The 26489-nt window shown below is 44.6% G+C and overlaps 1 protein-coding gene across 1 annotated transcript; it reads left to right on the forward strand.

Annotated features, from left to right (window-relative positions):
- Positions 1-1138: 1138 nt before the first annotated feature.
- On the forward strand, positions 1139-12599 carry LOC310760755 (uncharacterized protein). Its single transcript, XM_083609893.1, has 6 exons — positions 1139-1229; positions 2450-2942; positions 3110-3191; positions 3475-3557; positions 4503-4629; positions 10796-12599. The coding sequence occupies exons 2-6, from the start codon at positions 2541-2543 to the stop codon at positions 12052-12054; spliced, it is 1953 nt and encodes a 650-aa protein (XP_083466019.1). The 5' UTR covers positions 1139-1229; positions 2450-2540; the 3' UTR covers positions 12055-12599.
- The last annotated feature ends 13890 nt before the right edge of the window (positions 12600-26489 follow it).

Here is a 26489-nt window from a genome sequence, read left to right on the forward strand (position 1 = left end):
GAAGTTTCTATTCTCCTGAAACTGAAAGGGAGAACTTTAAGAAATACTTCCCTCGCCCTATTTGCCCTTATAAGGAAATAAGGCTTTGGCCAAACTGTCAAACTGTAGAGGAAGCACCTGCATAGCCCCCTCCTTTTGTCACACCACATCACGCCACCCCTGAGACAGCATAGCACGAGTTTCTGAACCTATCTGGCAGAAGGCCACGAGGAGCCCATGCCCCCCTTAGACCAATCAGAAATAGACACACAAGCTGATCTCGAGCCATATGCAACAATGTATGGACTGCCAGGGTGGGGTGTAAGTGTAAATGTTGTTGCCTGAAGCTATGTGACGCAGCCAGTTTTCAGAAGTTATTCTGCTGGTTGCCCCTGCATACAGTTTTGAATATATCTCTTTTCTTTGAACCTTCGTCTCCTTGGAACTTTTGTTTCCCTCCGCGGCCCGGGGTTGGCGGGCCTCTGGATCCCTGAGGTAAATAAGGCTTCATTTCGATGAGTTACTGGTGGGGGGTGGTCGGGAGGTGCTGCAGGGGTATAAATATTGCTTGCTTACGTGTATTAGGGGCCGCCAGCCTTTGGAAGCAATTCCGCTGGTTGCCTCTGCACAGATCACAATAAATTTTTTTCTCCGAAGGAACTGAATCCCTGGTGCTTTTTTTTTTGCTCCTCTACGTCCTGGGTAAGCGGGCAAATGGATCCCAAGTAATTAAGGCTTCACTTGGAGGTTTCTAAGCAGAGATCGGAGGGCCATCTGCCATGGATGCTTTAGCTGAGATTCCTGCATTGCTGGGGGTTGGACTAGATGACCCTGGGATCCCCTCCTATCTCTCCACTCCAGAATTCTAGGAGGAGCTTCCTTGCCTCCTGCAAAGCCCTTTTCCCTGCAAGCTCTTCCTCTGGTTTCTGGCCAAGGGAGGGAGATGTTCAGAGTCCATCCAAGAGCCTCACCCTCAAAAGGATATCTGGGCATTGGCATAGCCAGGGGAGCAGTGGCCCCCTAAATCCATAAAAAATAATAGAAATCTGAGGTTCTGCCAAGCGAGAGAGGGCTGAGCTGCAGAGACTCGGCTTGGCAAGAGTTAAAGGGAAGTGAGCTGCCTTCCTAGAGAGGACAGGAAGCAAGAGGGGACCAGGTCCTCCAGAGCCAAGGCCCCTCCCTCCCCAGTCCTTTCCTTGCTTTGGGGTCTCTCCTGCAAGGGCTGCCTCGCTGTCCCCTCCTGGGATCTGGTGAGTCTCCTCTCTCTCCCCCCAGAGGGTGCAGTGGGGAGAGGGGGGGTCCCAGGGCTGCAGCAGGGGAGGATGCCTGGGGGGGCCTGATCAGGGAGGGGCCAGGTCTGCCACGCTCTCCTTCCTGGAGATCAGAGGATCCCAAACTCAAATGGCCCTCCGCCCCCCCTTTCTGAAAAAATCTCCCTTCTTTAAACAAAGGAGTTCCTGGGACTTTAACTCTGAGTGACACCGCTCAGCCTCATTGCACAACAGAGGAAACATGTGCAAATGGTTTTCCAAAGCCGGACGAGGAGGTGGACTAACCTCCCCCCCCCCAAATAAAACCCCACATGGAGGAAGGAAGGAAGGAAGGAAAGGTGGGAGAGAAAGGCCAGGAATAAAGAGAGGGATCCCAGCCCATATTCTGGCTGCTGCATTGCAAACCAGTTTCCCAGTCGTCTCCAAGGGCAGCTCCACATGGAGGCCACTGCATCAATCCCCTCGCACCCAGAGCATGGCATCCCAGGACCACATCCTCTCTGTCCCAAAGGGATTGTTGCTGGAATAGAAGCTGGAAATGGGCGCTGCTACTCACCAAGCCTCCAGGGACTTTGGCATGAATGGCTGTGTGTGTGTTAAGCTATTGTACAGAATAATAATAATAATAGTAATAATAATATTAAAATAAAAAATTACCCACCTAAATTTCAATGGAGATGTCTTTGGCCCTGCCCACTTGGCCTTTAGGGGGTTGTTCAGATACATACCTGGCCCTCAGAGCAAATAAAAAGGGACCCCACCCCAGGAGTCTGTCTGGAGAGCGGCAGAGAGTCCAAATGCAAGAAAAGGAGACAGAAGCAGGGGAGTGGGGGTGGTGAGCAACTCCTAAGGACCCCAGGGTGAGGATCCCCACTAGAGCCAAGCATCCATTTTCACAAGATACAAACGATTCTCTTGTCAGTTGGTTCTGACTTCATGCATTGACTGGAAGGCTGCAGAAACCAGGTTGATTAAACTCCCAGAAATCCCTTCAGTGGCCTCCACATTTTGCATTGCTAGAAGGCGAGAGACTTAGTTCTTCTCCTCTTCCTGCTCTTTCTTTTCAAAAAGATAGCTCATGGTCTGGGATGCGGTGCAGTCCAGCCCTGGTTCCCAGCAAGACTCATCCATGCTTGCTCAGGGAACCATTTTTCCCCGTCCTACAAATTCTGTAACAGAATAATGTATTTGCTTTGTAGGATTTGCTAGAGCCTCTCATTAAGACGGACAGAACTTGTCAGAAGACCAAAGGGTTCCTTCCGATCTCTCAGAGGCTTCCTGAGAGCACAGATGGATGAGCGAGACTCAGCTGGCCCTGAGGCACGAAGAGGCCATGCCAGCCAAACGGAGAGCAATGGGGGATTCTGGGAAAACCCAGTGCAGAAGATCCTGGGTGAGGAGGACACTCTATGCTCAGAGGTGCAGAGCCAGCAGTTGAGGCAGTTCTGCTGCCAGGAGGCCAAAGGACCCCGAGAGATTTGCAGTCGACTCTACCACTTTTGCCGCCAGTGGCTGAAGCCGGAAAGGCACACGAAAGCTGAGATGCTGGACCTGGTGATCTTGGAGCAGTTCCTGGCTGTCCTTCCCCCGGAGATGGAGAGCTGGGTGAGGGAATGCGGAGCAGAGACCAGTTCCCAGGCGGTGGCCCTGGCCGAAGGTTTCCTCCTGAGTCAGGCAGAGGAGAGAAAGCAGGTGAGAGAGACTTTCCTCTGGATACTCCCAAGGGGCTCCAAACAGGACAGAGAACATCCCATAATGGTCTGCTGATGGCCCATCCGTTTTCTGGGAAAGCATCCATGGAATGAGATCTCGCAGTCTTTCTCCCCATTCTCTGTTTTGAATCCTTGTTTCTTTTTCAGGGAAAGGATCTCTTTGCAGAAATGGACCTGGATTCCTGTGAGGCAGAGAGGCCTCCGTTGGACACCAGAGAGAGGCCACTGGGTAAGGAGGAAGGTGGCTTTTGCCCTGTTTGGCCTCATTCTGTTGGTTTTCCAACTCATCTGAGGGTTCTTTTCATCTTGCTTTGGGGGGAGACAGTTGGGAACAAGGGTCCAGAGGAGGGGAGATGTATTTCTGCACAACAAACATATGAAATGGCCACAAACATCCAAATGCTCTCAGCAGGTAAGGCTTTCTCAAAAGCCCATCTGTAGTTAGAGATGCCCTGTTTCACCTGTGAGAGAAGCCGGCACTCCTGGCGTCGTTTACCTTTTTTCTCGTGCAGGTGACAGAAGGATGCCGGCAAGACCTCCTGATCTGTCTTTTCATGGGGGCAGAAGGGAAGCAGCGGCTGTGGAACCAGATCAGGTCAGTGGAAGCTGCCTTGTGGGGACAGAGGCCGGGGGATGGAGCAATGTCATGGACTGGTTGGGCACAGAGGAATGGCGGGAGGAAGCAGCTGGGGAACCAGGAAGGGGAGACGGCTCAGAGCCCAAGAAGTGGAGGTGGAGGAAGGATGGGTGGTCAGAGGGGCAAGATGGAGAAACCTGGGAAGAGGAGGTGTCAGAAGCTGAAGGGCTTACAGGGCTTAGTGAGCTGGGAGACTCTGTGGCAGAATGCAGTGCAGAATCAGAGGCAGAAGAGGAAAGAGGCGAGTGGGAGAGGAAGGTCAAGAGGCAGAGGTGAGTCAGGATAAGGAAGAGCCACAGGTGGCTCCCTCTCCTTTTGCCAGAAGCCACCCTCCCTGCTTGTCTCTCAGAGCCAGGAGACCCCGTGCAATGCAGGAATCTCTGCTAGATCATCCAAGACAGATGGCCATTTAAAATAGGCTTATTTTATTTCTAGATTGATCACTGAATGCTAAAATCGGTTTCTAAGCAGTGGACAAATGAGAACAAATAGTGGCCTGGATTCACCTAACCAGCCCCATCTACTGCAAAATGGGGCTTGCTCCACATTCCTCCCCCTCTCCATGCCCCCATGAACTCCTGGAATTTGGCTCTAGGGCATTGGGAGGGAACTCCCCAGAACAGCTCACGAGGAGAGGAAAAAGTGGACCCTTCCATTGGGGAAACTGGAATGCTTGCGTAGGCAGAATGAATTGGAAGATACATTGTGGAGTACCACCTATTTGCACAAAGACGAATACCCATTATTAGAACGCAGAATAAAATAAGCATCCATATTTAAAATGTGAAGCAAAGCAATCCTATTGAAACAACACCGCAATGTACAGGAAGGAAACAACAGAGCATTGTGTAGCAGATCATATTTCTGCTGTCTCAAAAAAGGACATTTCCCTTTTTCTTTTAGGGTCCAGTGTGCTTTCAAGATGTTGCTGTTCATTTCACGGACGAGGAGTGGGCGATGCTTGATCCTGACCAGAGAGCTCTGCATAAGGACGTCATGGAGGAGAATCGTGGGATCGTGGCCTCTCTTGGTAAGCCTCCCTGTGGGATCGTCATATCTGCCTGGAAATTCAAAAAATACCTCTATGGGACCAACCTCATCTATTTTTACAGAGCTCAACAGCGCCCCCTATAACACCTGGGAAATTAACACCCCCACAATAAAGAGTAAATTACAGTTTTTTCTTTGAACAATCTTCCTCAAATTATTCCTTTTTCTACCACAATTGGGCTGGTCTGAACTTCTTCTTATTAGTTAGGGTTATTAGTTAATCACATAGAGCAAAAAAAATAAAAAGTCATTTCCTCCCCCTTTCAGTTCCGTTGCATTCCATTCCACATACCATGTCTGTAGTACTTTGATGTAATCTTCCGTCTCAGTCTTCTTCATTTCAGTGGTAAAATTGTTAGCAGATAAAAATATCCTGCCTCTCTTGAAGCCTGTGCGTTATCTTTCACCAATTTTTTTCCTTTTAAGTAACGCAACTAGTTTCGCACCTGGAAGTAGCTTCGGAGGAGTTCCGAGGCCCGCCGAGGGTTGTGCACCCAGTGCCTCACCCCCTCCTTCTTCCAAACTCGGGGGTGATTTATGGCAACAGTGGGTGAAAACTGCATCTCTCCCCATAATCAGCCTCTAATTACCTCTTGCGAGCTGGATAGATGTTAATATCCACCATCTTCCAAGGCGCCCCAGCGGCCCCCAGGCTGCTCTGAACTTCCGAGGCCATCTTAAATGTCAGCTTCAGAATTGTTAGGAAAGATAAGTAGCTTCAGGTTTTTGTTTTGTCAGTCTTGGGTTGACCAAAGCGACGACTGGCAGCGAAGCTCAGGTGCTGCCAGCCAGAGAAGAAGCAGGCCTAGGGAGAGGAGAGTTAGCAGCGGAAGGCAGAGAGGAGGGGGAGAGGAACTGTCATCTGAGCTCTGAACAAAGGGGAGAAGAAAAACAGAGACAGAGTGACAGACAGCTGTGTGAGAGCAATAGGAGTGAGTCAGACATTGGAATGCAGGAAGCATTCTCTGCCAAATCTCGTAGGATCTGAGCACAAAAGATACTGGAAGAGAAGGTGGGGGCTTCCGTGCTGGGGAAGGGGGAGGAGCTCAGTCTGGGCAACTCCATCTTGTGGGGAGGACGGTGAGTAGAGGAGCTCCGTCCAAGTTTGTTGTTTTAGCAATAAATCTGAAATTATTAACAGCCAGAGTCCTCCCACGTTTGTGGGAGAGACCAAGGATTGGCATTGGAGATGGAGGGGATGACATGACTGGGCCAAACAAAATCCATCCCAGAGAAGAGCTAGGCTTATGGAATCTCAGGTAGCAGTAGCAGTGATGAGGATGATAGAATGGTACCTCGGTTTACAAACTTAATTTTTTCCAGAACAGGTACCACTGTAGTAATAATAATAATTTTTTGTAATGGCTTGGCTCTCCCACAGAAGTGAGACACCGGCAGTAATTATCTCAGGTTTATTGCTCAAACACATAAATCACTCCGGAGCTCTTTCACTCCGTGTCTGACTTCAAGTTTGCAGTTGCCAAGTCTAAACTCCGCCCCTTCCTCTTCTTCCAACAGGGGAAAAAACCCTTTCGCTTCTGCTCTTTCCCCTCCTCTCACTGACCTTTTCGCGCCTTCGAGTTTTTGGGCTAGCTATTCCTGGCCTCTCCCCTTCTGTCTCTGAGCTAAGATTGGTATTTTGTGGATCTTTGCTATCTGCTGCCTGCTCTCTGTTCTCTGAAGCTCTGCCACTCGGCTGCCCCTCCTCCCTCTCACATTCCAGCTCACATTCCAGTGTCCTTATCTCTCTTTGCCTGCTTTCATACATTCCAGCCTCTGTCAGCTCCGGAACAAAGCTGACATTTTTATTTCTACCCTGCCCATCTGGCTGGGTTGCCCCAGCCACTCTGGGCGGCTTCCAACACATATATAAACATGAAACATCAATAATAATATTCTGATCCCATATAAAGAGAACATTAACTTAAAATGAGCAACTTATACTGGTGGCCAAAATTGTGGAAACCTTTTGTGGAAAGTGTATTTCTGAGGTTTGATGGCTCATAACACCACTTTTCTGTGGAGTAATGTCGTTGTTGTTGTTTAATCGCTTAGTCGTGTCCGACTCTTCATAATCCCAGGGATCAGAGCACGCCAGGCACTCCTGTCTACCACTGTCTCCCGCAGTTTGGTAAAAATCATGCTCATAGCTTCGAGAACACTGTCCAACCATCTTGTCCTCTGTCATCCCCTTCTCCTTGTGCCCTCCATCTTTCCCAACATCAGGGTCTTTTCCAGGGAGTCTTCTCTTCTCATGAGGTGGCCAAAGTATTGGAGCCTCAGCTTCAGGGTCTGTCCTTCCAGTGAGCACTCAGGGCTGATTTCCTTAAGATTGGATAGGTTTGATCTTCTTGCAGTCCATGGGACTCTCAAGTGTCTCCTCCAGCACCATAATTCAAAAGCATCCATTCTTCTGCGATCAGCCTTCTTTATGGTCCAGCTTTCACTTCCATACATCACTACTGGGAAAACCGTAGCTTTAACTGTACGGACCTTTGTTGTCAAGGTGATGTCTCTACTTTTTAAGATGCTGTCTAGGTTTGTCATTGCTTTTCTCCCAAGAAGCAGGCATCTTTAAATTTCGTGACTGCTATCACCATCTGCAGTGATCATGGAGCCCAAGGAAGTAAAATCTCTCACTGCCTCCATTTCTTCCCCTTCTATTTGCCAGGAGGTGATGGGACCAGTGGCCATGATCTTCGTTTTTTTGATGTTGAGCATCAGACCATATTTTGCGCTCTCCTCTTTCACCCTCAATAAAAGGTTCTTTAATTCCTCCTCACTTTCTGCCATCAAGGTTGTGTCATCTGCATATCTGGGGTTGTTGATATTTCTTCCAGCAATCTTAATTCCGGCTTGGGATTCATCCAGCCCAGCCTTCCGCATGATGAATTCTGCATATAAGTTAAATATGCAGGCAGACAATATACAGCCTTGCCATACTCCTTTCCCAATTTTGAACCAGTCAGTTGTTCCATATCTAGTTCTAACTGTAGCTTCTTGTCCCGCATAGAGATTTCTCAGGAGACAGATGAGGTGATCAGGCACTCCCATTTCTTTAAGAACTTGCCATAGTTTGCTGTGGTCGACACAGTCAAAGGCTTTTGCATAGTCAATGAAGCAGAAGTAGATGTCTTTCTGGAACTCTCTAGTTTCTCCATAATCCAGCGCATGTTTGCAATTTGGTCTTTGGTTCCTCTGCCCCTCCTAAATCCAGCTTGCACTTCTGGGAGTTCTCGGTCCACATACTGCTTAAGCCTGCCTTGTAGGATTTTAAGCATAACCTTGCTAGCGTGTGAAATGAGTGCAATTGTGTGGTAGTTGGAGCATTCTTTGGCACTGCCCTTCTTTGGGATTGGGATGTAGACCGATCTTCTCCAATCCTCTGGCCACTGCTGAGTTTTCCAAATTTGCTGGCATATTGAGTGTAGCACCTTAACAGCATCATCTTTTAAAATGTTAAATAGTTCAGCTGGAATATCATCACTTCCACTGGCCTTGTTATTAGCAGTGCTTTCTAAGGCCCATTTGACTTCACTCTCCAGGATGTCTGGCTCAAGGTCAGCAACCACACTACTTGGGGTATACGAGGCATCCATTTCTTTCTGGTATAGTTCCTCTGTGTATTCTTGCCACCTCTTCTTGATGTCTTCTGCTTCTGTTAGGTCCTTTCCACTTTTGTCTTTTATTATGGTAATCTTTGTACGAAATGTTCCTTTCATATCTCCAATTTTCTTGAACAGATCTCTGGTTATTCCCATTCTATTGTTTTCCTCCATTTCTTTGCATTGCTCGTTTAAGAAGGCCTTCTTGTCTCTCCTTGCTATTTTTTGGAAATTTGCATTCAATTTCCTGTATCTTTCACTATCTCCCTCACATTTTGCTTGCCTTCTCTCCCCCGCTATTTGTAAGGCCTCATTGGACAGCCACTTTGCTTTCTTGCATTTCCTTTTCATTGGGATGGTTTTAGTTGCTGCCTCCTGTATAATGTTATGAGCCTCCATCCATAGTTCTTCAGGCACTCTGTCCACCAAATCTAAATCCTTAAACCTGTTCCTCACTTCCACTGTGTATTCATAAGGGATTTGACTTAGATTGTATCTTACCAGCCCAGTGGTTTTTCCTACTTTCTTCAGTTTAAGCTTGAATTTTGCTATAAGAAGCTGATGATCTGAGCCACAGTCAGCTCCAGGCCTTGTTTTTGCTGACTCTCCATCTTTGGCTGCAGAGAATATAATCAATCTGATTTCAATGCTGCCCATCTGGTGATGTCCATGTGTAGAGTCATCTCTTGTGTTGTTGGAAAAGAGTGTTTGTGATGACCAGCTTGTTCTCTTGGCAGAACTCTATTAGCCTTTGCCCTGCTTCGTTTTGAATTCCAAGGCCAAAGTTGCCAGTTGTTCCTTTTATCTCTTGACTCCCTACTTTAGCATTCTAATCCCCTATAATGAGAAGAACATCCTTCTTTGGTGTCACTTCTATAAGGTGTTGTAAGTCTTCATAGAATTGGTCAATTTCAGTTTCTTCAGCACCAGTGGTTGGTGCATAAACTTGGATTACTGTGATTGATGTTAAAAGGTCTGCCAGGATGTCAATATTCTTGCCATCTCATTTTTGACCACATCCAACTTACCCAGGTTCATGGTTCTTACATTCCAGGTTCCTATGCAATATTTTTCTTTACAGCATTGGACTTTCCTTTCGCTTCCAGGCATATCTGCAAGTGAGCGTCCTTTCGGCTTTGGCCCAGCCGCTTCATCAGCTCTGAATCTACTTGTACTTGTCCTCCGCTCTTCCTCAGTAGCATGTTGGATGTCTTCCGACCTGAGGGGCTCATCTTCCAGCGTCATAACTTTTATATACCTGTTGTCTTTGTCCATGGAGTTTTCTTGGCAGGGATACTGGAGTGGCTTGCCGGTTCCAGCTCCAGGTGGATCACGTTTGGTCAAAACTCTCCACTATGACCTGTCCGTCATATGCATGGCATATGCATGGCATAGCTCATAGCTTCTCTGAGTTATTCAAGCCCCTTCGCCACGGCAAGGCAGTGATCCATGAAGGGGTTTTAATTAATTAAAATTAATTAATTAATTTAATTAATTTAATTAATTACTTTAATTAATTAATTAGCTTTAATTACGGCCTTACAACGCCTTCCCATGAAGTTTTTAGTTCTGCAGCTGTGAGAATGTGAAACCAAGACTGAATTATTGCCTCTGTTAATTGGGCTTTATTGCTGGGTTGCCTTTGATTAACAAGTTTCTTTAGGCGGCCCCATAGATTTCCGATTGGGTTAAAATCTGAGCAATTCCCAGGACATTCTGGCAGTGGAATAGTATTATCTTGAAAGCACCGTTTGCACACAGCAGCAACATGACATGGAGCTGAATCTTGTTGAAATAGAAAGAAAAATAAATAAATAAATTATATATATATATATGCTTTAGTATCAGGGAAAAGATCACCTCCGGAAGGCTTCAGTTTGGGCTAAAGTATTTCCTTTATGTATTTGGGACCATTTAGTCTTTCAAGCTTTGCTTGATAGATAACAATGGCTTTTTCCTTAGAATTCTAACATTTCGACCAATCCTTGCACTCAACTTCACATTACATTGCACCATGTCATCTTGTATACACCCAGATGATATTCTTCTGTCATGTTTGTGCCATTTCTTTAATTTTATTATGTTTTTCAACCTGACTAAATGAAAGAAGACAGAAAACCAACCAACTTGTTAGCAATCACGTAACACACTGAAAAAAGTCAACCTAAGCAAGTTGTGGTTCCTTTTTCTGTTTTTTTGGCTATAATGTTTGATAGAATACAGATAATTAAACAAACTTTGTTGAATTGCATTCTTGATTAAATTATCTTTCCATTGATATATAATTTTAGAATATTACTCCAAAAGAAGCAGAGTTTTGAGCCATCAAGCCTCTGAAATACATTTTTCTCCAAAAGGCTTCCGCAATTTTGACCACTACTGTATATCAAACAAAGCAACATTCAACAACACATCAGAATCTCATAATAAATATGTTGGTTAATGACAAACAACAGAGGTAATGAACACCCCCCCCCGAGCTCCCTTCAGTTCTTCTCCATTTGTTCATGAGTGTCTAACCCCTTTTTGTCTGCATTGCAGATTGTGATGAATCGGAAATTGAGAACAAAGGTGACCACGATAAAATCCCCAGAGAGGAGAAGCCACGTAAAAATTTAGAGTGTGGAGAAAACTGCAATCAGAGCTCCCATTCCACTTCCCATCAACAAAATCTCATTGGAAAGAAACCATATCGGTGTGTGGAATGTGGAAAGAGTTTCAGGAAGAGCTGCGATCTCACTTGCCATCAAAGAATTCATACAGGGGAGAAACCCTATCAGTGTGTGGAATGTGGAAAGAGCTTCACTGATAGCTCCGCTCTCACCTCCCATCAAAGAATTCATACAGGCGAGAAACCCTATGAGTGTGTGGAATGTGGAAAGAGCTTCAGGAATAGCTACTCTCTCACTTCCCATCAAAGAATTCATACAGGGGAGAAACCCTATCAGTGTGTGGAATGTGGAAAATGGTTCAGTCAGAGCTCCCATCTCACTTCCCATCAAAGAATTCATACAGGGGAGAAACCCTATCAGTGTGTGGAATGTGGAAAGAGCTTCAGGAAGAGCTGCGATCTCACTTGCCATCAAAGAATTCATACAGGGGAGAAACCCTATCAGTGTGTGGAATGTGGAAAGAGCTTCATGAAGAGCTCCCATCTCACTTCCCATCAAAAAATTCATACAGGTGAGAAACCTTATCAGTGTGTAGAATGTGGAAAGAGCTTCAGTCAGAACTCCGATCTCACTTCCCATAAGCGAATTCATACAGGGGAGAAACCCTATCAGTGTGTGGAATGTGGAAAGAGCTTCAGGAAGAACTACCATCTCACTTCCCATCAAAGAATACATACAGGGGAGAAACCCTATCAGTGTGTGGAATGTGGAAAGAGCTTCAGGAAGAAGTACATGCTCACTTCTCATCAAAGAATTCATACAGGGGAGAAACCCTATCAGTGCATGGAATGCGGAAAGAGCTTTAGTCACAGCAATAGTCTCACTTCTCATCAAAGAATTCATACAGGGGAGAAACCCTATCAGTGCATGGAATGTGGAAAGAGCTTTAGTCAGAGCTCCTCTCTCACTTGTCATCACATAATTCATACACGGGAGAAACCCTATCAGTGTGTAGAATGTGGAAAGAGCTTCACTCATAGCTCCAGTCTCACTTTCCATCAAAGAATTCATACAGGGGAGAAACCCTATCAGTGTGTGGAATGTGGAAAGAGCTTCAGGAAGAACTCCCATCTCACTTCCCATAAAAGAATCCATTCAAAGGTTGGAAAAACCATTTTACAGCTTTAGGAGCTAAGAAATCCACACCTTTATTACCTGGCGTTTGGCTGATTGACATCTAATGCCTTTTGAACATGTGGTGTTTTGTGTTTTTATGTTGTAACCATCCTGAGACCTGTGGGTGTAGGAATAGGTACCAATGTTTAAAGACCTAGGCGTCTCCCCCCCCCATAAAATATTTAAGGAGGCCTGTGGCGTTTGCTTTCCTAGGTGTATGACATCATACTGGGTCATAAGGAAAGGGTTAACTAAGTGTAAAATGATTAACCAGTAGGAACCCAAGGGGAGGAGTTAGAGTTGTTAAGAAGTGAGTCTGGAGTTAGAGAAGGGAGAGGGAGGATAAGTCTGTGGGTTGGGCTAGTTTGATGCGAGAGAGTGAGAGAATCTGTTAAGAGGAGTCAGTTAAACAGCTGGGATAATCAGTTAGAAGGTATTAGGAAGGTATAGGGCGGTAATGAAACTAAGGTTAAGAAACTGACAAGAAAAATTATCTGAAACCATAAACTTGTTAATGCTTATAAAATAAAGTTGTTTATTTGGTTTAATGTTAACAACTGTCTAGATGTAGTGTGTACCCGAGAGAAACGGGTTGGTGGCAGCGGGGAAGCGATCCAGTGGTGGCACAGGGATCAATAGACGGTCAAACGTCCAGGGACCCTGTGCGAACGCCACGAAAGTGTCGGCAGCTGTGGGATAACATCAATACGCCTGTGAAATCCATTCAGTACCCTGTGGTGGGATATTTAGATTGTTGCGCCTAGTCACCAAAAAAGCGACGGCAGCAGTGAAAAATTACAAATGAACATAAATACTAAGGCAGTTTTAATATTTGTAGATGCGGAGAAAGCTTTCGACAATATTTCCTGGAGTTTTATGAAGAAAAATCTTCAGGGGATGGGGGTTGGTCAAGGTTTTGGAAATGGTGTAGGTGCAATTTATTCAGAACAAAAGGCTAAACTAATTGTTAACAATGTGGTGACGGAGGAATTTAAGATAGAGAAAGGGACACGACAAGGTTGCCCAATTTCCCCATTGCTCTTTATTTCGGTCCTGGAGGTTCTCCTAAATATGATCAGAAGGGACCAACTGGTCAAAGGTATACAAGTCGGAGCCAAACAGTATAAATTGAAAGCATTTGCAGACGATCTAGTACTGATATTACAGGAGCCAGAATCTAGCACTAAAAGAGTATTGGAATTGATTCAAGAATTTGGTCAGGTTGCAGGATTTAAGTTGAATAAGTTAAAAACTAAGGTTCTAGAGAAAACTCTAACACCGATTGAGAAAGAGAGGTTTCAGACGGATACAGGTTTAACATTGGTCAAGAAAGTAAAATACCTGGGGGTTAATATGACCGCTAAGAACTTGAATTTATTTAAAGATAACTATGAAAAATGTTGGTCAGAAGTGAAAAAGGATTTAGAAATATGGTCAAATTTGAAGCTTTCCTTGCTAGACCGTATTGCTGCTATAAAAATGAATGTATTGCCAAGAATGTTGTTTTTGTTTCAATCATTGCAAATTTTGGACAAAATGGACTGTTTCAAGAAGTGGCAGAGAGATATTTCTAGATTTGTCTGGCAGGGCAAGAAGCCCAGAATAAAATTTAAAATACTAACTGATGCAAAAGAAAAAGGTGGATTTGCCCTGCCAGACCTTAAACTTTACTATGAATCAGCTGCATTTTGCTGGCTGAAAGAATGGCTGCTTCTTGAGAACACAGACATTTTGGATTTAGAAGGTTTCAATAATGTATTTGGGTGGCATGCATATTTGTGGTATGACAAGGTCAAAGCACATAAAGCATTTAAAAACCATATTGTCAGGAAAGCATTGTTCAATGTCTGGATAAGATATAAAGACTTACTTGAAAATAAAACCCCAAGGTGGCTATCACTGATGGAAGCGAAGGCTCAGAAAAAGCTCAATATGGAGGCCAAATGGCCGAAATATTGGGAAATTTTGGAACAAGAAGGAGATAAATTGAAATTGCAAAGCTTTGAGAAACTAAAAGACAAAGTGCGAGATTGGCTTCATTATTATCAAATAAAGGAGGCTTACAATCTAGACAAGAAAATTGGCTTCCAGGTGGAAAAATCAAAATTGGAAACAGAACTGTTAGATCCCAATACCAAGATATTATCAAGAATGTATAACTTGCTGTTGAAATGGAATACTCAGGATGAAACGGTGAAATCTGCTATGATAAAATGGGCACAAGATGTCGGACATAACATTTGTTGGCTGACTGGGAACAGTTATGGACCACAGGTATGAAATTTACGGCATGTAATGCCCTAAGAGAGAATATTATGAAAATGATATACAGGTGGTACATGACACCAGTCAAGCTTGCAAAAATCTACCATTTACCCGACAATAAATGTTGGAAATGTAAAGAAAATGAAGGTACATTCTTTCACCTCTGGTGGACGTGCCCAAAGATTAAGGCTTTCTGGGAGATGATATATAATGAAATGAAAGGGGTATTTAAATATACCTTCCTGAAGAAACCAGAGGCCTTTCTCTTGGGCATGGTCGGCCAATTGGTGTTAAAGAAGGATAGAACTTTTTTTAGGTATGCTACAACAGCAGCAAGAATACTCATTGCAAAGTATTGGAAGACACAAGATCTACCCACCCTGGAAGAATGGCAGATGAAAGTTATGGACTATATGGAACTGGCGGAAATGACTGGCAGAATCCGAGACCAGGGAGAAGAGTTGGTGGAAGAAGATTGGAAGAAATTTAAAGACTATTTACATAAATACTGCAAAATTAATGAATGTTAGAATGATGTTGGCATGAAGTTAAGTGGTTCTAGCAGTAATGTTATAAAGGAGTATGCAAAAATGGATTGTTATCAGGTGAGAATGTAAAGTTATAAATACATTAAGGTAGAGGAATAAGATAAAAATAAGGAGGGAAAGGATTTGCTGAATTAACTAATTGAACTGGAATACAAAAAAGGGAGGTGTGAGGAGGTCAAGGAAATATGTAAATGAAAGATAAGTTACGAAAAGATTGATTTGTTTTTAACTGTTTTTCATTTTTCTGTACTTTGTATTTTTTGTTTTTCTCTTGTTTTTCTTATTTTGTAACCTTTTTTGTAACCTTTTTTGAAACTTCAATAAATATCTTTAAAAAACATGGGATTTGAGGCGGGATCAGATAGATACGCCTGTGTTGGGGAAAACAATACACTTGGAGGGGGAAGGGTGAATCTGTGAAGTGATTACCTAGCCTGAGTGTGTAGTTGTAAAATACCCAAGGTAAGCCGCAAAGCCAAAATAACAAGGAAAAAGAGAGCTCAAAATCTGTTCTGGCAGAGGGTTTAGGCTCGTGGTCAGAGGAAGTAAGCTTAAAGGGTTAGAGAGAAAACCCATAGCAGAACTTTGGGACCAGAGTCTTGAGAGAAGCCTAGCCAGAGGGAACGGTACTGAGAGGAAAGTTCTCTTATTTTGTTAATTTACTGACAATTCTCGCTCACACATTATGCCGCCCAAAAAGATAAGAAACCCCGTGAGGGAAACAACTTATGAAAGTTCTGAAGGAGAGGAGAATGGAAATCCTCAGAGGGAAGAACAGTGTTTAGAAAATGTAACTAACATTCAACCTGAGGCAGGAGGTCCAAAATTCTCTGAAGACTTTGTAAATTGGAAGTTAGAACAAGAATATAAATTGGAATTAGAAAAGATTAGATCTGTACTAGAAATAGAAAGAATTAAAGCTGAAAGTGAGAGCGAAAGAATTAGGGCTGAGCAGGAGAGCGAAAGAATGAGAGCTGAGCAGGAGAGGGAAAGTGAGAGTGAAAGAATGCAATTTCAGCTGGAGATGAGGAAACTGGAATTAGCAGCTATGGAAAATCAAAATAATAGTAATAACACCAGTAGTCAAACTCAGGTGAAGGTAGATTTAAAGCGTTTTCCTGTGTTTAAGGAAAAAGATAGCCCTGAGGCTTTTATTATATCATTTGAAAGAGCTTGTCAAGATTTTCAAGTGAAAGATGAAGATACTTAGAGCCAAAATAAGTGGTGCATTAGCTGAAATCTATGCCCAAATGACTGAGGACCAATCCAAAAATGTTGATATGTTTAAGCAACTAATATACACCAGGTTTGGGATTATCCCAGAACAACTGAGAAAGAAATTTAGAAGTGTGACTGAAGTGAGGGAGGAAACATACGCTCAGCTTGGGGCTAAAATCTCAAACTACCTCACAAAATGGTTAGAACAGGAGAGGGCAGACTCCGTTCCAAAAATCAGAGAAGTGTTTGCTCTGGAACAATTTTATGAAATGATAAACGGCCAATTAAAATATCTTATAAAGGAAAGACACCCTTGATCGCTTCAAGAAGCCGCTAACTTAGCTGACCAAATAAATGAAATAAGGGACCATAGGTTTGATGAACCAAGTTTTGGCGGGAAAGTGTGGGGGACTGCCAGAAATAGATTCCAACAGGCAAAGGGAAACCCATCTTCAAAGACAGACAAGGGAAATAGGCCATTGTCAAAAGGGCAAAATGACAAGGCCCAAGCAAACACCAGTCTCACTGAGGAGAAAGGGTGGAAAACAAATTATACAAATCCCAAAGAACTGAAATGCTGGGGATGTGGAAAATTTGGCCACAAAAATTTTAATTGTAGAGCTGGAGGGGGAAAGTCTGTCAATATTAGCCCTCCAAAAAAAAACAACATATTGTATCAAAGCAGCTGAGGAGAGCCAAGCTAGTCAGGATAGGCCGAAGCCTGCTGAAGTGGTGGAGGCTAAAGTGGCACATTGCTATGCCATTAAACAAGACAATCTTCTTTTGAAAAACGCTGGGGAAATTATATGGATTGAAGGGAAGAGATTTCTAGGGTTAAAAGATACAGGCTCGCAAGTCACTATTGTCCACCCAGAGATAATCTGTCCCACCAAAATAATTCCAGGGAAAGTTATGCGATTAAAAGGAATTTCAAAGCAGCCTGAGGTATTCCCCATTGCAGAGATCCATGTTAAGTTCCAAGATTGGTCAGGACAGTGGCAGGTTGCCATTTCTGAGGAGATTCCCACTGCTGTGCTGATCAGATGGGATCTCTTAGAGCATGAACAGAGTTCTTTTGTAGTTACTCACTCCAAGGGGGGGGTCAACAGTCACCCGATGCTGAGGGGAATGCTACTGTTGCCAAAGGAGACAGAGCTGAGGAACAGATCTCTGAGGGGAGAAATGAAGCCCTGCTGGTTCCTTTTACAAAAAACCAAAAACCTAGTTTTGCCCAAGAACAGAAAGAGGATGCTGATTTAATTAATTGTTTTGAGGCAGCCCAAACAAAGCAGAAAACCTGGTACGACAAAAAGGCCAGAGTAAGAACTTTTGAACCCAATAGTGAAGTGTTGCTACTGAGACCAACCAAAGAAAATAAAATGCAACTAGCAAGGAAGGAACCATACAAAATCGTGTCCAAAATGAGTGATGTAAATTACGTAATCCAACAAGGGGAAGAAGGGCGTCAGGTGGTTCGTGTGAACATGTTAAAGCCTTATCTTAGACCAGAAGGCTGGACAATGTATGCAATACGTGAAGATCCAGACGAAGCCGATAGAACATGCTGGGAAGGGAGAGGGGAGCAATTGTGCAATCTACAAGAAATTAAGATAGCTCCTACATTAACCCTTAATCAGCAGGTGGAGGTTAAACAGATCCTACAAGATTATAAGGAAATTTTCAGTAATACTCCAGGTAGAGCTAAGGGAGTTGTACATCATATCGACACCGGGGATGCCGAGCCCATTGCTGTAACCCCCTATACGATAACAGGAGAATATGTGGGGAAAGTTAGCAATGAGGTAAGGGAGATCTTGAAGGCAGGGATCATAACCCCTTCGGAAAGCCCCTGGGTAGCATCCAAAGTGTTGTTAGACAAACCTGAGGGATCTATCAGATTTTGCCTGGATTATAGGAAGCTGAACCATGTCACTAAAGCAGATGCATATCCAATGCCACATTTAGATAACCTGATCGAAGCTATAGGCCAGGGTCATTACATCACCTGCCTAGACTTAACAAAGGGATACTATCAAGTAAAAATGGACCCTAGGAACCAGGAGAAAACTGTGTTTAGAAGTCGCATAGGGCTGTTTGAGTTTAAAGAATGCGCCAGCCACTTTTCAGCGACTGGTGGACAAAATCCTGAACGGATTATGAGGGTTCACAGTTGCTTATTTGGACAATATTGCTGTGTACAGTCCAACTTGGGATAAACACAAAGAGCACTTAGGGATAGTGCTACAGCGAATTAAAGAGGCGGGCTTAACCATCAAAGCTAGCAAATGCCAGATAGGGGGCTCGATTATTCAATACCTGGGACACATGTTGGGAGGAGGAGTGATGAAACCTTTAGAGACAAAGGTAGAAGCCATTTCAAAATGGCCTACCCCTACCTCCAAGAAGAAAGTCAGAGCTTTCCTAGGACTAGCCGGTTATTATCGAAAATTTATTCCAAAATTTAGTGAGTTAGCAGCGCCTTTATCTGACCTAACTCGGAAGAAGGAGCCAGATAAGGTTAAATGGACAGCAGCGTGTCAGCAGGCCTTTGATGCCTTAAAAAGCGCCTTGACGTCAAGACCAGTCCTTGTTGCTCCTAATTATGATCGTGAGTTCACCGTCTTCACCGATGCCTCCAATGCCAGGATTGGGGCCGTACTGTGTCAACAGGGAGAGAAGGACGACCTGCATCCGATCACCTTCGTAAGCAAGAAATTACTTCCGAAGGAAAGACATTTTTGACCATCGAGAAGGAATGCCTTGCCATCGTGTGGGCAGTATAGAAACTGAAGCTGTACATCTGGGGCCGAACAGCAAGGGTGAATGGTCAGTACATAAGATAAGGGCCGAACTTTTATCTTATGTACTGACCATTCACCCTTGCTGTGGCTGAGAACAATGAAAAACAGTAAGTTGATGAGGTGGGCCCTATCGCTGCAAGACTTTAATTTTACAATTAAAAATGTGAAAGGGTCCCTGAACACCATTGCAGATGCCTTATCAAAAAGACCTGCGGTTGAAAGTTAACCAGTGCACAGTTATAATTTTTCTGTAGTTAACTGAATACCTAAGATATATCAGGTTTTATGTATAAGTGTATATTTTGCCAGAACAAAGTAATTGATGTACCAATGTTATGTGGGATGTGAAGGGTGTAATAACAGATTAGTAAATGTTTATTTGCATTAGATATGTAATGCTGTGGAAACAGTATAGGTGCAATATATTCTGAACAAAAGGCCAAACTAATTGTTAATAATGTGGTGACGGAGGAATTTAAGATAGAGAAAGGGACACGACAAGGTTGCCCAATTTCCCCATTGCTTTTTATATAGGTCCTGGAGGTCCTCTTAAATATGATTAGAAGGGACCAATTGGTTAAGGGTATACAAGTCGGAGCCAAATAGTACAAATTGAAAGCATTTGCAGATGATCTCGTATTGACATTACAGGAGCCAGAATCTAGCACCAAAAGAGTATTGGAACTGATTCAAGAATTTGGTCAGGTTGCAGGATTTAAGTTGAATAAGCTAAAAACTAAGGTTTTAGAGAAAAATCTAACAGTGATTGAGAGAGAGAGGTTTCAGAAGGAGACAAGTTTAACATTGGTTAAGAAAGTGAAATACCTGGGGGTTAATATGACAGCTAAGAATGTGAATTTATTCAAAGATAACTATGAAAAATGTTGGATGGAAGTCAAAAAAGATTTAGAAATATGGTCAAATTTGAAGCTTTCATTGCTAGGCCGTATTGCTGCTATAAAAATGTATTGCCAAGAATGTTGTTTTTGTTTCAAACACTGCAAATTTTGGACAAAATGGACTGTTTCAAGAAGTGGCAGAGAGATATTTCTAGATTTGTCTGGCAGGGCAAGAAGCCCAGAATAAAATTTAAAATACTAACTGATGCAAAAGAAAGAGGTGGATTTGCCCTGCCAGACCTTAAACTTTACTATGAATCAGCTGCATTTTGCTGGCTGAAAGAATGGCTGCTTCTTGAGAACACAGACATTTTGGACTTAGAAGGTTTCAATAATGTATTTGGGTGGCATGCATATTTGTGGTATGATAAGGTCAAAGCACATAAAGCGTTTAAAAACCATATTGTCAGGAAAGCATTCTTTAATGTCTGGATAAGATATAAAGACCTACTTGAAAATATAACCCCAATGTGGTTGTCACCGATGGAAGCGAAGGCTCAGAAAAAGCTCAATATGGAGGCCAAATGGCCGAAATATTGGGAAATTTTGGAACAAGAAGGAGATAAATTGAAATTGCAGAACTTTGAGAAACTAAAAGACAAAGTGCGAGATTGGCTTCATTATTATCAAATAATAGAGGCATACAATTTGGACAAGAAAATTGGCTTCCAGGTGGAAAAATCAAAATTGGAAACAGAACTGTTAGACCCCAAAACTAAGATTTTATTAAGAATGTATAACTTGCTGCTGAAATGGAACACTCAGGATGAAACGGTGAAATCTGCTATGATTAAATGGGCACAAGATGTTGGACATAACATTATGTTGGCTGACTGGGAACAGTTATGGACCACAGGTATGAAATTTCGGCATGTAATGCCTTAAGATAGAATATTATGAAAATGATATACAGGTGGTACATGACACCAGTCAAGCTTGCAAAAATATATCATTTGCCCGAAAATAAATGCTGGAAATGTAAAGAAACTGAAGGTACATTCTTTCACCTTTGGTGGACGTGCCCAAGGATTAAGGCTTTCTGGGAGATGATCTATAATGAAATGAAAAAGGTATTTAAATATACCTTCCTGAAGAAACCAGAGGCCTTTCTCCTGGGCATGGTCGGCCAATTGGTGTTAAAGAAGGATAGAACTTTTTTTATGTATGCCGCAACAGCAGCAAGAATACTTATCGCAAAGTATTGGAAGACACAAGATCTACCCACCCGGGAAGAATGGCAGATGAAGGTGATGGAGTACATGGAACTGGCGGAAATGACTGGCAGAATCCGAGACCAGGGAGAAGAGTCGGTAGAAGAAGATTGGAAGAAATTTAAAGACTATCTACAGAAATACTGTAAAATTAAGGAATGTTAGAAGGATGCTTGAATGAAGTTATGTGGTTTTAGCAGTAATGTTACAAAGGGGTATGTAAAAATGGATTGTAAACAGGTGAGAATGTAAAGTTAAAATATATTAAGATAAATTATTAAGATAAAAGCAAAAATGGAAAGGATTTGCTGAAATAACTAATTGAACTAGAATACAAAGAAGGGAGGTGTGAGGAGGTCAGGGAAACAAGTAAATGAAAGACAAGACATGGAAAGACCGGCTTGTTTTTAATTGTTTTTATTTTTCTGTATTTTGTATTTTTTGTTTCTTTTTCTTTCTTTTTTCATTTTTGTAACTTTTTTGAAACTTTAATAAATATTTTTTTTTTTAAATAGATATGTAATGCTGATTGATCAGGAGAATAACTACCGTAATTTTCGCTCCATAACACGCACTTTTTTGCTCCTAGAAAGTAAGGGAAAATGCCTGTGCGTGTTACGGAGCGAATGCACTGGACTTGAGCCCTGGCTGCCGTCAGTCAAGCAAAGCGTCTGTCCTGCTTTGCTTGCTTTAAAGCAACCTACGGAGGAGCCGGGGAGGAGGGAGGGAAGGAGAGCCATGGCAGCAAAGCGGGAAGCAGCCACTTACACGGGAGGAGGGACAGACGGGAGCCATAGCCAGCCGGAAGGAGGCAGGCAGTTAAACGCCAGCAGGTGCTTTTAAAAGCGTTGCGTAGTCAGCAACAGCTGCTGCAGCCTCAGCTAGCAAAGGTCCACGCGCTCTCTAAACGGAGCAATGAGGCTGCAGAGGGACGGCAGGGCACAGGAGGGGTTGGATTGGGAAGGGAAAAGATTAAGCAACCAGCAGCAAAAAAAAAAAACCCAACCTCGAGCTCTGAGCCACGAACGCAGTGAAAACCAGGAAGTAAAAAAAAAGGCTGGGGAAGGCAAGGGATGAGGGAGAGGGGAAAACTATGCAAATCCCCCCCCCCCCCCGTCTCAGCTGATCGGCTGGGGACGGGAGCTGGAGTGTGCTTTTTTACTTCTGCAGCTTGTTTTCAGGCAGGATAGATTTGAGCATTGTCTGGGTCCTAGTGCCCCTACCGCTTTTTTGTGCTCCATTCTATTGCTGCTGGTTGCTGCTTATCTCTCAAACTGAACCTGATACCAGTAGCCACGTGTACAAACAAAGTAGAAGGCTGCAAGGAGGAGCGCTTTTACACAGCTAATGGCGAATCCCCTGCAATCCAAGTCCTCCTCACTTGCTCAAATCTATTCTGCCTCAAAACAAGGAGCGGAAGGAAGAGGCGGCAAACTGTTAAATGGAAAAAACCCCAGGCACAGGGCAAATACCTTATGTATAGCTTTAAAGCAACAGTGCTCTTTCCCTCCCTCCTCCCCGCTCAGCTCGCCGAAAAGATCCTTCTCCACCCACCCCACGCGTGTTCCTTGTCCCTTGAGTGCTTTTCCTTCCCTCCCCACTTAAAACGTGGTTACAAAGCACAATCCACATGGATCCTCAGGATTTTTGCACTGGGTCACCCCAAATTCACCATCAGATCACATGTCTGTGGCCACAGCATGAACCACAAAAATCATACATCCACTGTTTCGTTTAGAATATTTTTTTCTTCTTTTCCTCCTCTAAAAACTACGTGCGTCTTATGGTCAGGTGCGTGTTATAGGGCAAAAAATACGGTAGGTTAAGTTATCCCTCCTGAGTCAATCTTCTTAAGGGGGGAGGTATGTGGCGTTAGCCCTCCTAGGTGTGTGACATCATACTGGGTCATAAGTGTTGTGACGTGGGGTTTGTGATTTCAGCTCTCTTGACATAATATGCTGGAGACAGTTCTGTAGTAACACTTCTTTATTTAAGCAAACAAGACTGGGAACTGAGGAGGGGAGAGCTACATTTATAGGGACAGGGAACTAGCTAGAAAGGATACATTTTGGAGGGAAGAATATCAGGCAATCACAGTCCTGCCTTTTGGAGGAAACCAATAAGACAGAGGATCCAAATACAGCAGCTTAAATGAACCAATAGTAGCTGTACCCTCTGGAACCAAAAGGCAGTTACTTTACCCTAATGCAAATACAGACAATAATAATACAGATATAAAATCCTTTGACTCAATACACAACACCCCTCCCCCCCTAGTGAGCACCGCAGACGTAATCTCTCAGGTACTGTGGGGTCCTACAACTTCTGCTTGATCTCCTGACAACAGGTGTTGCCGGTTCTGGATTGGATGTTACCTGTGGTGGGGGGGGGGGTGCTATAGGCGTTTCGTCAGGAACAGATGGAGTCCCAGACATCGCAGGGTCCCCTACCTGTACCTCGTCATCCTGAGGACTAGCAGACCCTGGTTCATTTGCTGAAGCCCCTGGTGACTGCACCTCTGGGCCATTTTCACTCTGGTCTTGCAGTTCTGCGTCGTTAGCCAGGGATGAATTATCTGACCCCTCCCTGCTGAGCGCCCGGCGCCTCAGCTGATCTATATGTCTCTTCCAAACTTGCCCATTTTCCAAGGTCACATAGTAGGACACTGGTCCACTAGTCCGGGTGACCACACCAGCCACCCACCGCGGACCTCGTGAATAGTTCCTCACCCAGACCAGATCTTCAGGGGCGAGATACCTTGTTGTGTCAGCCTCAGCCTGGGGGGTTACTCTTGAATTACGGTTTGGCATTTTATCGGGGTGGACATAATCCAGCACCATTACCAGTCTTCTACCCAAGAGCAGCTCAGCTGGCGACTTGCCCGTCGCAGTACACGGCGTCGCATGCTGCAAAAATAACATTCGCGCGATGCGAGCTGACCAGTTACCCTCCATTAAGCACGCAATGGATTCTTTGGCTGTTCTTACCATACGCTCAGCCTGCCCATTGGAGGATGGGTGAAAGGGCGCGGATGTGACCCCTCTTATGAAGTTATCAGCCAAGAATGCCCTGAATTCTTGGGATACAAAAGCTGCCCCATTATCTGATACAATGGTCTCAGGTAACCCGTGGGTTGCAAACAGCTGCCTCAACACCTTGATTACGGCAGCTGATGCCATGCTAGGGACCATCGCCACTTCTAACCATTTGGAATATGCATCGACGATAACCAAAAAGACCTTCCCCTGGAATGGCCCAGCAAAATCTAAGTGCAGCCGGCTCCAGGGAGATCTGGACTGCTCCCACCAGTGAACTGGTGCTCTGGCCACCTCTGGCCGCACCTCTTGGCATGCCTTGCATGTTCGTACCCATTGTTCTATGTTCTGGTCCATTCCAGGCCACCACACATAGCATCGGGCTAGCGACTTCATCCTGACCATTCCCGGGTGTCCCATGTGAAGCGTCTCAAGAACCCTGTTTCTCAGTGGTGCTGGGATGATCACCCTATCTCCCCACAGGAGACAACCCTTATGCATGGACAACTCGTGCTGCCTTGTCGCATAAGGCCTGAATTTGTCTTCATGCGGACCACCTGGCCACCCCCTCCCCACCCAAGTGAGCACACGGGAGAGAACAGCATCTTTCCTCGTTTTCTCAGCTATATCAGTAGCCGTTACAGGAGCCCCCGGAAGTGTTTCCAGCATCATTATGTGCTCCGCTGAAGCAGGATCCACATTGCTCCCGCCAGGAAGAGGCAATCGACTCAGCGCATCAGCGTGGCACAACCGTTTCCCCGGCACATGGGTCAAGGTGTACTGGAACCCGTTCAGGAATATAGACCAACGCAACATTCTGGGGGAGAGAATTTGTGGCGTTTGTTTGTTCGGGTTGAACAACCCTAACAGTGGTTTGTGGTCCGTTTCAATGGAGAAATGGCGACCATACACATAATCATGGAACTTTTTGATTCCTGCCACAATTGCAAGCGCCTCTTTGTCAATTTGAGCATAGTTGCGCTCCGTGGGCGACAACGTATGGGAATAGAAAGAGATGGGCTTTTCCAACCCATCCGGTTCCCTATGACTCAGCACCGCCCCCAGGCCGTATTGAGAGGCATCACATGCCAGGACCAGCGGCTTCGACTCATCATAATGAGCAAGGACGCTCCTGCTACTCAGCATTCCTCGCAAGGAGTCAAAAGCCTTCTGCTGCCCCTGCCCCCATCGCCACACATTCATTTTCAGCAACAGTCGATGTAATGGTTCAGCTACCGAAGCTTTCTGGGGTAAGAACGAATGATAAAAGTTAATAAGTCCCAGGAATGACTGCAACTGCGTCTTGTTCTGTGGTTGTGGTGCCTCGATGATGGCCTTAATCTTAGCATCTTTGGGGTGGATGCCTGATGCATCAATTTTAAACCCCAAGAAATCCACAGTTGGCACCCCAAAACTGCATTTTTCCTTTTTCAGTTGCAACCCCACCTCCTTGAACTTGAGCAACACTGCATGGACACGCGCAACCAGTTCCTGTGGGTATTTTCCAGCAATCAAAACGTCATCAAAAAATGGCAAGACCCCCGGCAGACCTCTTAACAGGCGTTCCATGAGCCCTTGAAAAATCCCTGGGGCCACACAAACTCCAAATTGTAATCTGTTAACTCTGAACGCCCCTTTATGTGTGACAATAGTCTGTGCTTCCGCTGATTGTGGGGTTACTGGCAGCTGTTGGTAAGCTTGTGCCAGGTCAATTTTGGCGAACACCTTGCCCCCAGCCAGTTTAGCCAACAGATGTGATACGACTGGAATGGGGTATGAGTTTCCCCTGAGTGCCTTATTGATAGTACATTTGTAATCTGCACAGATCCTGACTTCCCCATTTGCTTTAAGGGGCGTGACGATTGGAGTCTCCCACTTAGCAGAGTCCACGGGTGAGAGAACTCCCTGCTTGACCAATTTATCCAGCTCTGCTTCGATCTTGGGTTGCAGTGCAAATGGCACTCGCCTTGGTTTGAGTCGGATTGGGGCCACCCCAGGGTCCAATTCGAAGTTAACTGGGGGCCCTTTATAACAACCCAGTTTTCCATTGACGAGACCAGCAAATTCTTTGCATAATGCCTCGCTCCCAACGCCGCCGATCTACAGACCCTGGCGATGTGACCTGTCTTCCCGCACGTCCGGCACATAGCATCCCGGAAACGACAACTCTTCCGCTCATGGTTTCCGCCACAACCAGGGCACCTGCCTCGGTGATCTTTGTGCACTGTGCAGGCCTGACACACTGACTCAACCCCACAGACTGGGCTTTGGCTCGGAGTAGCCTCTAGCTCGTCCATGGCATGCGCAACTTCAATCTGTGGCTTAGGGGCCTTGCGACTGGCATCAAGCTCCTCTCTTTCATAATTCTCCGTGGCGGTGGCCTCCTTCAAGGCTGAAGCAAGGGTAACCTCTTCTTTAGCCACGATGCGTCTTCTGGCTTTCTTGCTGCTCAGACCACCGATAAACCGAT

Source organism: Podarcis filfolensis (genome assembly GCF_964270895.1).
Source record: "Podarcis filfolensis genome assembly, chromosome: 4".
NCBI lineage: Eukaryota > Metazoa > Chordata > Lepidosauria > Squamata > Lacertidae > Podarcis > Podarcis filfolensis.